General features: G+C 51.1%; 2 protein-coding genes across 4 annotated transcripts in view; both read right to left on the bottom strand.

The window, feature by feature from the left end:
* Positions 1-6,495, bottom strand: part of IL2RB (interleukin 2 receptor subunit beta) — a 32,616-nt gene extending 26,121 nt beyond the window's left edge. For 2 of the 3 annotated variants that reach the window (XM_026117901.2, XM_064512948.1), the window contains exon 1: positions 6,407-6,495. The gene's annotated coding sequence lies outside the window, so the exon portion shown is untranslated. The remainder of the gene's footprint in view (positions 1-6,406) is intronic. The other variant, XM_026117900.2, reaches the window with a different exon arrangement.
* Positions 4,195-6,638, bottom strand: C1QTNF6 (C1q and TNF related 6). The gene is made up of 2 exons (XM_026117913.2): positions 6,407-6,638; positions 4,195-4,742 (listed from the first exon to the last, which is right to left on the bottom strand). The coding sequence occupies exons 1-2, from the start codon at positions 6,636-6,638 to the stop codon at positions 4,195-4,197; spliced, it is 780 nt and encodes a 259-aa protein (XP_025973698.2).
* Between the last annotated feature and the right edge of the window lie 7,021 nt (positions 6,639-13,659).

The following is a 13,659-nucleotide window of genomic DNA, read 5'->3' as shown; positions in this document are numbered from 1 at the left end:
ACAGGGCGTCAGGTCTTTGGCCCATGCAACAGGCATGGCACCCATGCAGGCTGTCCCCAGCTCCAGGTCCATATGTCATGGAGTGGCCACTGTTGCATGGATAAGGCCCCAGTGTCAGAGTGAATGAGGTGACTGGAGGCCTTATGGCCTGTGGGGCATGGCTGCATATGCTGGTTGGTCACCAGGGCTAGTGTGACCTGGTTCAGACCTGGGCCGTTCCTTCAACAGTGTTGCAGGGCCCACCTCGCTTGAGCTGAGCCTCACCCATGGTGACTCCCTAGTCAGCCTCACCCATGGTGACTCCCTAGTCAGCCTCCATGGTGGCATATGCTACAGATCCCTGCCAGGGCTGCATGCATCTTAGCCTCAAGGGATTTGGCTGAACAGTCGCTGCTGGTGGCACTTTCCCCTGCAAGAGGGCAGGCTGAAGGCCTGAATCAGAAGACTTTTCTAGAAGGTACGCATGCCATCCCCTCCTTGCTTTTCATCTCTTTTAAGTGTGACAAAAGCACCTCCAATCTACCAGTATCTTGCCTCAATGGGCCAGGAACATGCACAGGCACAATCCCTGCACTTCTTGAGGATATATTTCTATCTGCTTGCTTAGGCGAGAATAAAAAACCTGCAGAAGGCTGGGCCACACTGCTGGATTATCACGTGTTCGGGAATTTAGGTACTGAGATATATGTAGCCCTAGCTCTGGGCCTGACACAGGGCCAAAGAGGCCTGTGAGGATGTGGAGACAATGTGCTTATGCTTACCACCCCTTGGCAAACAGGCCTCTGGCACACATCAAATCACAGGAGAAGATGTTCGAAGATGAGTAAGACTCAGAATAGGAGGTCCTTTATGGGCATGTTCCCTTGTTCTCCTGTCCACTCCTCCACTTCAGCAGGAGTGCTAGTCCACACAGTACAAACCCCAAAGACCTTGTGAGAAACCCCACTTACCTCTTTGTCCTGCACTGAGACCTCCAGTGGGCCTCCTGCCTGTTCTTAGGACCTTACCCCTCTCATATCTTCCACCCAAATCTCCAAGTCTCCACTCCCCACTGACCATCAAGTCTTCCCATTCTCCCCAAATTTATGTGCAACCATCACTTGTTCTTTCACCTCTGACCTAAATCTCAAGCCATTCCCATCACACACAAGTCTTCCAGAAAGTGTGTCCAGTTTAACTCTTGAACTACCACCCACCCTATTGTTTCCAAGCACAATTATCTAGTCAACAATTTAATGTCCCTTTTAAGTCTACACTTCCTGATGTTACCTCTTGACAGAGAAAATAGAAACACCACAGGGAAAACTCACTCTTTTCTTGTTTACTAAATACCCAATAGAAAGGTGTGCCAAAATTTTCACAAGATAAAGGATCTGGTCCCTCTCAAAAGGTGCCCAACCTCAGCCCAGCCTTCCTCAATGAAATTAGTAAAATACTTGGAGACTAATCATACAGTGTATTTTGTCCCCCTCTTTTTTTTTTTTGGTAATTTCCAAAGAAACCTTCCCGCAATTTGCTTAAAGCCTTCCCAGAAGGAAGGAGGGAAAAATGCAAATCAAAGTGCAAAACAACCAGGGAGAAAAGTTTAATACCACTGAAAAAATATATATATATATACAAAAGTTCTTGGAGTTTGTTTGTTTTTGTCACATAAAGCACCACTAATTCCACAGTACATTACAACTCAGCCTACTATGCCTTCCAGAAAGCACCCAAGACTCTTGAAATCTGATTTAGCACCAAGGGATTGCCGTCTTGTTTAGCACCAAGAAGCCTGTTAAATATATGCTTTGGTCCCCCTGCCATCTTCTCCCATGCACATCAGGCACCACCTGGCTTATGGGCAGCACATGAGCCACAGACCTGTCACTGGCACTCAAAAAACAAATGGGAAAGGAGGAACAGAGAAGCTCATGTCTGGAGATATTCAGTATCAGAAAGGCTTGCTTCTGTTCAGGGAGACAGAGGGGCACTGTACACTGTAACTACATAATATCTGGGTTTGCCGCCTGAAGCTCAGGAAGAGATAAAGGGATTTGGTCCCGAACATCACCTCCAGCATGCTGCTTCCTCTCTGCTGCCTGAAATTTGTCTCTGAGCAATTCCACACACCCAATCTGCCAGTGGAGAGGAAAAAACTCAGTCCCTTTCTGTTCCTATGATCCCATCACCACACAGTTCACCAGGGAAGACCCAGCTTTGCCTCAGTTGAAACTTGTTTTTATACCCACAGTGTAAGTAAGAATGGTGATGAGGATCAGGGACACAAAGAGTCTGAAACTCATTCCAGTCTGTATAGCTTCCTTAGCAAAGCAGGCAGGATAAGTAATCAGCACAAGAGAGAAAATGGCCTGCAATTCTCTCAAGTTCATTTTTAATATTTAGCCCATATCCCTGTGCCTTTGCCATCCTGGGCAGAGTGTACCTGACCTGATCCTGTATAATAATCTGATGCATATCTCTGATGGGAGAGCTCTGGTAGTCCCAGGTACTATAGGCAGACACCATGGCTAATCATGAGACCACAGAAGCTAGTTAAGTCAGAAGACTTCATTGTTAGTTATGGGCAGAGGAGAAATACAGTTTCTCCTGCTTGTCCTGTCCTGAGACTCAAAAAAGAGACAACCCTTAGCACTGCTGTGTACAGCAGTATCAGAACACATGGAAGTAGGTTTCCCAAAGTGCTGAGTCAGCCTCATCTGCTCCCCTCCAAGACTGTAGCAACCCCAAAGGGATGCGAGTGAAAGCAGCGTGAGACCTGTACTAGAAAATCCTACTACTGGCATCCATTCCCACCACCTCCCCAGCCTGACAAGAAGAGTGAGGATTTGTTTTAGCTGCATGCTTTTCCCAGTTATTCTGATAAGGTTGCCAGAAAAAGACATAGAACATGCGACAGGGATGTTTATAATACTGGGGCAAGGTGCTGAAGTCTCACTTCTTTCATGTGACCATTTTGCCCCTACCTCTTTTCCCTCACAGAGGCAAAGAGGTGTCAACCTGTCCAGGTTTGAAAACTGGTTGAACTGCAATAGGTCCTGAAACAGATGTCCCTCCATAGTGATGCAGAAGAACCACCTTCAGGAGGACTGATGTGATGGCATACAGGGGCCATGGTCCTGCCCCAACTCTCTCATATCCGTAAGTGTTAGGGATAATTGCTGGCATCACTGAAACAGCATGGATGCACTTCTGCCAAAGAAGACAGCAGAAGCTGGTCCACCATCTGTACTTAGGAAGGGGATATCCCATACTGGACTGGGCTGCCTTCCCCAAGCTGGAGAAATGAAATTGAGTAGTGCTCTGGGGAAGTTTGCAAAGATTCTCTCTCTCTCTCTTGTTCTGCGCTTATGATCCATGGGGATAAAGTGGCAGACTCGACTGATTCAGTGGGCACATGCCTCTGTAGGGTCTGGCTGAGGGTCTGGCCCCTTCTCTCTTTGAAAAGCTAGAGCTGACACAGCAGAAGACTATCCCACCAGGCCTAGACTGTACAGCCAACCTAGGCTGGGGAAGGGCCACAAGACCCAGAAGTCCGGGCTGTAACCTGAGAGCCCTGTGATATAAAATGGTTTCTAAGGCAAGTCAATGACATACTTTGGAAGGCTGGCTGTCCCTTATTTGGAAAGACAGTATCATCTCTCACCAGTCCTACATTTTCCTCATGCTACAGGGGGCCAACAGACTTCAGTCCATTCTCCACTCTACAGGCAGGAGAGTTGACAGTAGAGTCATGTTGCAGGCTGCAAAACTGGCATGTCCAGTCAGGACAAAGAGAAGCCAGGATGCACCTAGGCAGTGGGAACTTTCTAGCCCTTTGTATAGGAGTCCTTTGTGCATGAAATCCCAAGGAGGGACCATCCCCAGGAACAGCATTTTAGCTTCCCTCCTGCTCCAGGACTCCACATGCCAGATACACTTTGTTGGCAGTTTATAGAACAAGCCAAGAACCTAAGTTGGGGTAATGAGGTGAGGTGGTAAGAGATAGCAGTGTCATGCTGTAATGCACAGATACAGGCCTGGCTGCGAGAGAGGAGGGAGCATGAGGTGGGAGCCAGTATGGCGAGTCTCATGCTCGATGCCTGAGACTTGACAGGCCCATTTCCAAGTGGTTTGCAGTGGTTGCGGGCAGTAAAGAGAGAGAGAGAGGAAGAAGAAAAAACCCAAAGAGGCCCAGGGGGCAGGAGGGGGCAGTTAGTCAAGGCTGGGCTTCACCAGGTACCCACTGAAGGTGATGTACACATCAACATCATCACTGTAAATGGCGTTCTCCCGCTCCCGCTTGTAGAGCCGCACCCAGACCTCATCGTTTTCTTGCAGCTCCAGCATGAGGCTCTGGCTCTGCATGATGCTGCGGTCACTGGGTTGGGCATACAAGATGACTGCCTCTTCTTCATTATGCATGATGTGCATATAGGTCTCCTTGAAGTTCCAGGTGTGGACGTTGAGGCTGAAGTAGTAAAGGCCTCCTACATAGCAGTAGAACTTGCCATTGAACATGTCAAAGTGACTGTAGAGGTTGACGAAGACTGTGTCGAAGATCAAGACTTGGTACCCCTCGCTGCTATGCAGTGCTTTCTTGCGACCCACGGAGAATGCAGCATACTGATGCTTGCAGGGGTCCCCTGCTGTGCCCATCTGTCCTTTACTGCCTTTCTGGCCCTGGGCACCCCGCTCACCTCGTGGCCCTTCTTTGCCCCATTTCCCTGGCATCCCAGGCTCTCCCCGGTCTCCTTTGTCTCCTACAAGAGAAAGCAGAGGACACATCCCCCATGTAATACCAGCGGGAGAAGTGGAAGTGGCAGTGAGACTGCACAACAAAGAGACAGAGAATTGCTCAAGGATGGGTCAATGCCAGAAGAAAGAATGCTCCTGAGAGTCACAATATCATTGTGCCTTATGGAAAAAGAGCCAGCAGAGCTCCGGGTATGACTAGGGTCTCTTTTCTTGCTAACCTCCTGCTGACCACATGATATGATGTTGTTGGAGGCACTAGGACCTCTCCCTAGGGAATTCCACCTCAAGATGGAGCCCACAGTGCAAAGCATCGTTGGGGCTCTTGGCCTCTTCTTCCTCCTCCACATTCCCTTATGCCCACCATAGTCCCTGCCCTCCAACACACCTCTCCCATGACACAGTTACCCACTCAGTGGGAACACAGTTCTTGTTGTAGGCTGGGGAAGGAGAAGAAGCATTGACGTCTATGGGAGAGTATAATTAGAGAGTGACAAGGAGTGAGGTTGGAGGGAGAAGATCCAAGCTGGACTTGGCAGTTGGTGAAGTGAAGGTTAGAAGATTGGTACTGTGACAAAGCCAGCATCATTTGGTCCTCCTGTGTATGTAATACTGCAATTCTACTTTGGGGTTGGTGCATTGCCTGCTATGCGTATATACTTTGGGCAGGCATCAATGCAGAGAGAGAATAGCAAAAGATTGTACTTTATGTGTGGAAAGGAGACAGGGGTCAGAACAGCCTGCAGCACAAGTGACAGCATTCCAAATTTGTGCTTGGTTCCCCTTCTCCCCTCCTTCTCTTGTGTGGCTTTGCAAAATTGCTGGTGCATAGTTCCCCCTGCAACACCCCATCCTAGTCCAGGCCTCTATCTGCCCCTGAATGCACTTCTGAGCCTTGTTAAACTGCAGCTATTTCCAGGATAGGGCACGAAAGGGGGAACATCTGCCCAGCCAGTCCAGAGGCATCACAGAACAACAATGAGTGAGTGGAGCAGGATCCAGCTGGGAACACACTTTTGCCCACAGCAAAGGCTGAAAGAGGGGGGGACCTCAAAGGAGGAGCTGATCTAAAATAGGGAACATTTCCCCCTGAGCCAAGCCAGCCACAGCAAGGTGGAATAAGCTGGGTGTCACTGCCAGTTAGCCTAGAAGAGGCAGTCATCTTGTATGCCCAAATATCTGCCACCTCTTCTTGCCCTCCTCCCTCCCCTAAGTGCATGTGACCCACAGAGCCAGAGAAGGCTTCCTCATAGCCATGCCTGGCACCACTGTCTTCCCTCCAAGCCTGCATACTTTGCAGCTAGATAAAGGCTGCTCCTTCCCTTAGGCACTACAAGACACTCTGGAAGTCTGAGGCAAGGAAGGAGGACTGGACTGCCAGCCTGGCACTGTCACTTCTGTGCTAGCAGGGAGGAAGAGCTGGCAGCAAGCAGCTTCCTGAGACACAGGTCACAGCAAAGATATGCACTCACTTCCTCCCTCAGGCTACCCTTGGTCACGGCACAAAACATCTGGGCCCTCAGCAAAGTGTGTGTCAGCACATACCCTTCAGGATGGCGTTTGGCAGTCTGTCAGGTTAACTGAGATGCCAGCAACACAGCTGTTGTCTCCAACACAGTGCAACTGGTCCCTAAGCAGGCCTCAGCACCCTGGGGCCAAGCTCGGCACTTACCCTTCAGTATGGTGATGTCGATATATGGACGGACCTCTGGCATTGGGTAGGGCAAGTGGTGGTGACTGGGAGAAAGTGGTGGGGCATCTGTGGAGGAGTCCAGTGGGTCACAACAGCGCCTACAAGCACTAGGAGTTGGTTCTGTGAGGTTGGGTTCATTGGTGGGTGCCCCAAGCACGATGAGAGGGAGGACAAGGAAGGCCAGGGATGTGCGCAGGCAAATTATTTCCATGCTGACCTGGGAAAATACAAGGAAGTACCAGAATTAGACATTAGAAGGAGAGAACACAGGAGAGACTACCGAGGAACAACAGATCTTGGTGGCTGGAGCCAGTGGTGGGATGAAAATGGCATTGGTTTGTGGAAGGAGCTGTGTGCTTGATTTCCCTGGAGTTTCAAGGCTGCAATCTGAGTGGGAACCGCACAGCCCAAGAGGATGTCCCACACCCTTCAGTCCAGACCAATGGAGACTAGGTGTCGACCCTAGAAGAAGGCTTGATCCTCAAAGCCTGCCACCAGGCAGACCACTGGAGCCACCTTGAGATTCAGTCCCCAGGCTGGGACAGAAGAAGGAGACATGGCAAACCACACAGCCCCTTTTAGCAAAAGCATGCTTTGATAAGTTGCTGAATCTGTGGGAGGACTGTGAAAAGCTTCTCCAGACCTCTAATCACTTTGTATCAACTCTTCATGGGAGTTAACCCGACCCTCCCAGCTGGGATCTGACCTACACCTCTCTGCAGAGAGGCCCCTTCAGCTGTGGGCTAGGAACCTAAATTCAACCCCCTCCTTTCCCTGCGACCAAATCACTTCTCTCTCCATACTTCAGTCCCCAGACCCAGGGTCAGTTTCCCCTTTTCTTTCTGTCACAGGAGGAGATCTGACCCCCAGCACCTTCCCCAAAGGAACTGTCGAACAGCAGGTGATGCCAGGCTTTTGGAGAAAGACCAGAGGGCAGCTGCCCTACTGTGGAGGGGGAAGGAAGCTTACAGCAGAGCAGGCAGACTGCAGAGAAGTATGTGTACAAGGGACAGACATGCAAACAAACCCAGAGCCCCCCCTCTCCCAGCCTCTGCCCCCCCTTCCCTCTGCCTGCATCCCAGTGCAGCGTGGCAGCTTACCCTAGAGGCTGAGGGCTCCCCTGTGTGCTCCCCAGGCCCTGCTCGCTGGCTCACTTCCGCCTACAAAGCCAGCCCACAGGCCCATGGCTTTAAGAGAGCTGGCTCTTGGCACAGGCATTGCTGAATGCACAAGCTCAGCTTGGACCTGCTCCCTCCCTTCTCCTCTCTGGCTTTAGGCGCTCTCCATTGAAAATGGCTTGGGTTTCAGCGCCTTTTAACTCTTTCCTAGGGACTTCCTTTCCCTTATATATATTTTATCTTCCTTTTTCCTTCCAAACAGCCTAGCCCTGGGCAGCAAAATGAAGGCAGAGCAGACCGCACTCCGTGCAAGCGGCAGGCAGGCAGCATGGTAGTGCCTCAGGCTGAACATCTCAGGATGAATAAGGTGGGGTGTAGAGGGGCAAGAAACAGCCTTTCTTTCAGGTGGAATGATCTAGGTCTCTGGCCTCGCTGCTAGTCCCCTGTGTTAGCCCCTTGTCCTGTGTATTAGCCCCTCACTTAGTTTCCTGTGTTCTCTCCCCAGCTATTCCTGTCCCAGTCATTGTCCCTAAACTTTTTCATCTTTCATTCCCTCATGGATTATTTCTTTTGCATGTCCCCATGCTTTTTCTCCCCAGCCATGGCATTTCTAGCGGGCTCTCCTGCCAGCTGGGAGAGACATCAGCTTTTACTCTGGTCATCCTTTCTCCCTGGCAGAGCCCCAGTCCTTGCATTTTGGCATGTTTCAATCCCCGATCACCTCCCTGGCTGAGCAGTTCATTTTGGAGGAGTGTGCCTGGCCTGGAGCTCAGCCCCGCTGCAGGGAGCTGCCTCCCAGCAAAGCTGAGGCTCTGGAGCAAACCATGGCCATGGTCTTCATCCCCAGCTCAGCACCAAGCCGACCTACTCATGCCATCAGGGCCAGGGCTATATGGCAGTGCTGGAACCTGGGAATGGATGGCATTTTGTGGGGAGGAGCAGGGTGGGGGGAAGCAGGGGACATTCCTCACACTGCAAAATCGATTGGGAAGAAGGTTTTGGGAATCTCATGCTGCAGCAAAACCTCATTTGGGAATCTATACCCTGTGGGGGTGCACGTGTCTTCGGGAGGCAGAAGAGAGGATGGGTTAGCAATAGTTCTCTTCTGCAGGAGCCAGAAGTGACAAGTCAGCAGTCTGTCTCCAGTATTTTCAGAAGGAAGCTAGAGAAGGCTGGTAGGTTTCTGAGGGGGAAAGGGTCTTGTGTGTGTGTATGTGTGCTTGCATTTTTTTTTTCCTTCTCCCAGTTGTTTGGTTTGGGAATGGGAGGCCCTGCTTCCCAGAGTGGTTGGCGCTTGGCAGGACCCCAGCACCACTGGAGAAGTGAGCGGAAAAGTCTGGGAAAATATGTGCTGCGAGCTGGGGGAGGGGAGAAATGGGGGTTGGGAGGCCTGGAGAAATTCTCAGGCTGCCTGTCAGGCTGCAGTTCAATGAACAGGGAGTGAATATGCCTCCCAGCTGAGGCCAGAGGAGGCCCATGAAATTCACTGCAGCACTTCTGAGTTCCCAACAGGGCTCCAGCACAGACACACAATGAGGTTCAAAGCAAGTCTCATGTGTCTGCCCTGTGCCTCAGTTTCCCTTTTTGGAAAATGAGAGGGAAAAAGGGGAAAGGTTAGGGCAACACTTCCTACTAATGGAGTCTTGCCAGGTTACAAAAGCAGGTTTTCATGATCAATTGTATTATCTGCTTCTGCCTGCTGCTGGTGAGGATTTCATCAGCTGACAGTGGTATTGCTGCTGGCCAGTAAATTATCTGAGGTGCAGAAAACTCAGAAACTCACGCTGTCAACAGAGCTCATCTCTGTCCCATCAAAGCTTTTGCAGTGCCTCTTGTCTCTTGTCTCTGAGACTATGGCTTATTTCCAAGCACGACATTTCTTTCATACCCTCTTTCCGCAACTGTGTGCCTTCCCTCTGGCTGCACCTATCCTTTGAAGGAGAATAGGCAGCAGGGAAGGCAGTTTTCCTCATTCCCGCCCTGCTCTGGAGGAGTTCGCAATCAAGCAAACATTTGTGGCCCAGTACCTCAAAGGCTGGGCCTTTGCCTTTTTCCCATCTGACTGCAACCACAGGCCGCAGTGGGGAGTGAGCAGGACTTTGTACTGAATGCGTCATACAAGCGGAACAGGGTTCCCCTCTGGGAGCCAGCAGATGAAGACTTGTACTTCTGGCATTGTCGAGCTGGACAGCAGTTTACACCAATAAAGGCTTTTGCCAGGGTCATCTTGCCATGCCCCCTGACGAGAATGAGCCATACCAGCAATGTTTCGCAGTGTACCACATTCGCGGGAGGTTTTGGCTTCTATGGCCAGGTTCGCGGGCACATAGGCTTTGAGAATGCTGTCCAACTTCCCTGTGACAGCCACACTTCTAAGTGTAACCCAAGCCTGGAGGCACCTTGTATACTCATCTATCTTCTCTCTCCCTGATCACACACACTCTGACTTGGAGGCAGACCAAGAAGGCACTGACCAGATCAGACTTCTGCAATCCCTGCTCAGAAGTAGCTACTTCCTCCTTCTATATTTCCTCCCCTCTCCTGCACCCCCCCCCCCCCCAGGCAAAGCAGGGGGGTAAAGCCTGGTTCCCCCCAGTGGCTCCCTGCATTCTATTACCCCCATCCACCACATGTAGAGAAGGAAGGAAATTCCCTTGTTGTTTCCTCCCCTTCCATCTGTATGTATACAGCTCCCCTTCTGCACATATGGACCCCCTGATGTGCTATGCATACTCACATCCACCCCAAAACACCCATGCAGTCACCCTTCACAGATCCTCCCCTAGGAAAGCCTCGGCTCTTCCTCCCAAACAAGGGTATTGTCCACATTGAGAGGCAGGGAAACTGCCCCTTCTTTTTCCTTCCTGGCTGCTTGTCTTTGATCAGAGCGGCTTTCCCTTTCCCCCTTTTCCCACCCCCTCTGTTGTGAAACTCCAAGAGCAGTGCAAGCAGGAAGGGGAAATGGAGGACCTCTTACCTCTGCACCCCTCCGGAGGGGTCCTGTGCTGGGTTACACGTATCCTCAGCTGCTCCTTATTAGCACCGCGGGGAGGGAGAGCTCGTGGGGCCCAGCTGACTGTAGCCAGATGCTCGCCAAGTGCTGTTATGTAATTACTGTCTTTTCCATCCTGCCTTGGAGGCCTTTCTGAGTACCTCCCCCACGCTCTGGCCTGTGTCAGGCTTGGCTCTCACTCCCCTCCCTCCCCATCCCGCACTGGATCTTGATTTGTTCAGCTCAACAGCTGATTCCTTCTGGAAGCAAAGTTCATGCTTTTGGCTACTGCCATTGCTACCCTTGAAAGGAGAGAGTGCATGAGCTGTCGAGTGTCCGGAGCTGGGAACCAACAGGCAGTATTCCTCTGGGTTCTTCTCATCTCCATTACTGCCTGACTTTGGCTGGTCCCGTCGACTTGCTCTTCCTTAGTGTTCCCATCTGCAAATGGGAAGGAGGGCTTGAGCTGCTGAAAAGTGGCAGTGAATTTTCATGCTTCTATATTGTGGGATGCCCCAAACTTACCTGGTAACAGCAGGAGTCCCGCTGCAGCAAATTGGTTTGTATTCTGGTCAAATTGCAGAGGGGGTTTGGGAAACAAAATCTTTTCAAGTCTGTGTTCTCCAAGGCCATGCACGAGGGTTGTGTCACAGCCAGTCTTTGCTACCCAGAGTGCCAACAGTGTACAAAATTAACAAAGGGGCTGGTTAAGACTATCCTGTACCCCTCTGAGAAAGTGCAGGCTTGTTCAAAGCCAGCTGAGTGGCTACATTTCACTCATAGCTTCTGCCCACGTGGGACCTGGATCAACCAGGAATGTCCAGTCCCTTGGCTCTGTGAAGGCTGCCACAGAGTTTAAGGGTACTTCTGCCAGCAGTGTTTTTTGCTGCAGGCTGCTCTGTCAGCCTGTCGATCTGGAGTTTCTCATACAGAGATCAGGGTCTGGCAAAGCTGCCGCATTTTCTGCTATGCACTGCTTAAATGCCACATGTCTGAGCAGTAGCTGGAAGAACAGTTTACCTGTGCTCACAGCTAGGGCAAAGGCTGTTGCTAGACCTGGTAGTCTCCAGCACTGAGTTAGTCCAAGATCTCACATGTCTGTTAGACACAGTTGGACTGTATATCAGAGACTTGCTGACAAGCTGTGTCAGTTAAAGAAGTGCTGCAGCTAAGGGTGCATTATCCAGGCTGCCTCTTTCTCCATAGTGAAGCCCCATTGGTAGGTAGCTTTCCCAGATTCAGTCTCCCACCTGCCACCCCTTACCTCCACCTTGTGATCCTGCATGTGAGCCCCCTCCCCATGCACTGAGAAAAGTATCCATCAAAACTCTGGCACGTGACTTCAAGTGCTAACCCTACTGCAATCAGTGAGCCTTCATTACCTTGTGAGCATGTAGGCCCAGTATCTGGGCTTGGTGGGAGCTATCAGGTGACATTACAGCCTGTTTGAACCAGTTCTTAAAAATCACCTCCAGCCTGTCCTTTTCCCTTCTCCTTCTGCACCTTTTCCTTAGACACCTCCTCCTTCTTCCATCCACTCTGATTTAGATCTGTGAGTTTCTACCCCTGTGTTGTCCCCTCCCACACATACTCTCATACCCTGTTCTGGGAACAGGGAACTATTTACAACAGTACATCACTACTTTGGACATCTCAACTCTCACAAGGGCTGCTGTGAAAGGTGGACAGTGGTTAGGGCAAGAACATTTTCCTCAGAGGTTCCCATGAGCTTTTTCACCAAACAAACAAGAATTCTGCAGCAAGATAGTGGGAACCAGTGTTTAAGAGCTCACAGAAACTCCTGTACTGGTGATGGATAGGTCCAGCTAATGGATCCATTCTGACACCTGTGGGTCTGTGACAGAAAGGTCACACCATCACTTGGTGTGCCATCCAGAGTCCAGTCCTAAACTCATTCAGCAGAGTGGAGGCCTGCCACATTCTTTGGGCATTTGATCCGGCACGATCAAATGGGCATGTTCACCACTCTGGCTTCAAGACACAGGGCACAGGCATTGTTTGATACTGGTGCAGCTTCCCACAACAACAGACCTCTTCTGAAAATGTACTATGCCCATGTGGTAGCTATGGTGCCTCTGAAAGCATAATGGCCTGGCTCTGCAGGGATTCTCCAGCTCCATGCACTTGCATTGTGAATACATAGGATTTCCAAGAAGACAGTGGTGGCAAGAAGAGGGATAAAGCTACTGATGAAAGGCCTGACAATATCACTTGTTTCTGCAGTCAGTGCACAGCCAGGTGTGCAGGAGTATTGGGGCCACACATTCACAGACCTTCACTGCTGGACAGAGTGATGACTCAAACCCAGGGATTTCCAGGTGGGAAAATGCATGTCTGTGATATCTGGTCATGGGTTAGTCACAGCGGGGCCAGCTCAGGGGCTCTCCCGTTTTGCAGCTGGAGGTCTGCCGGACCCCACCTCCCTCCTCGTGTGCCTCCGGAGGAGGAGGAGCTTGCTTGGTGCCGGTGGTGGCAGGAGGTGGATCCAGGGCCGCTGTCTCCGGCGCAGCAGCAGCCTCGGTGGGTGCCGAGTCCCCTCTGCAGGAAAAGCAGCGCAGCGCACCGAGGCGCCACGTCACCTCCCCCATCCCCGGGCTGCAGGGCCCTGGGCTGCCCACGAGTTGCACCCGGGCCCGGTGCGCGGCGCTGCATGCAAAGCAGGGACACCCTGCTTGTTGCGAGTGTTGCATGAGGCTGTCTGTGCCGGCACCACTAATCCCAATGGATGGTACCTGTGGCTGAGCACAGGAGAACACTTGGCTAGGGACAACTTCTTTTGTCCCCTCTTGCAAACCCCCCTCTCAGCTTAGCTGAAGCTCTGATTAAAGACCACTAAAGGAAACAGCGATGGGGCATAATTTGAAACGTCTTTGTATACGCCGTATGTGAGTCAAGGCATATAGATTTCCTTCCCACATCCCTGTTTGTCATGCACAGAAGGACTTGCTGCAGCCCAGGCACATATCTTTAGCTGGCTGCATTGACGTGCTGGGTATGTGTGTGTGTTTGTGCGTGACGTGCTAAGTGTGAGGTCTGGGTGAGCTGGCTGTGTTCTGCGTGGCGTTTGCATATTTTACGCTTGGGAAGGCAAAGAACACTAA

This window comes from Dromaius novaehollandiae, chromosome 1 (assembly GCF_036370855.1).
Source record: "Dromaius novaehollandiae isolate bDroNov1 chromosome 1, bDroNov1.hap1, whole genome shotgun sequence".
NCBI lineage: Eukaryota > Metazoa > Chordata > Aves > Casuariiformes > Dromaiidae > Dromaius > Dromaius novaehollandiae.
Note: the sequence above shows the minus strand (reverse complement) of the source record. Positions and strands in the feature narration are given on the sequence as shown.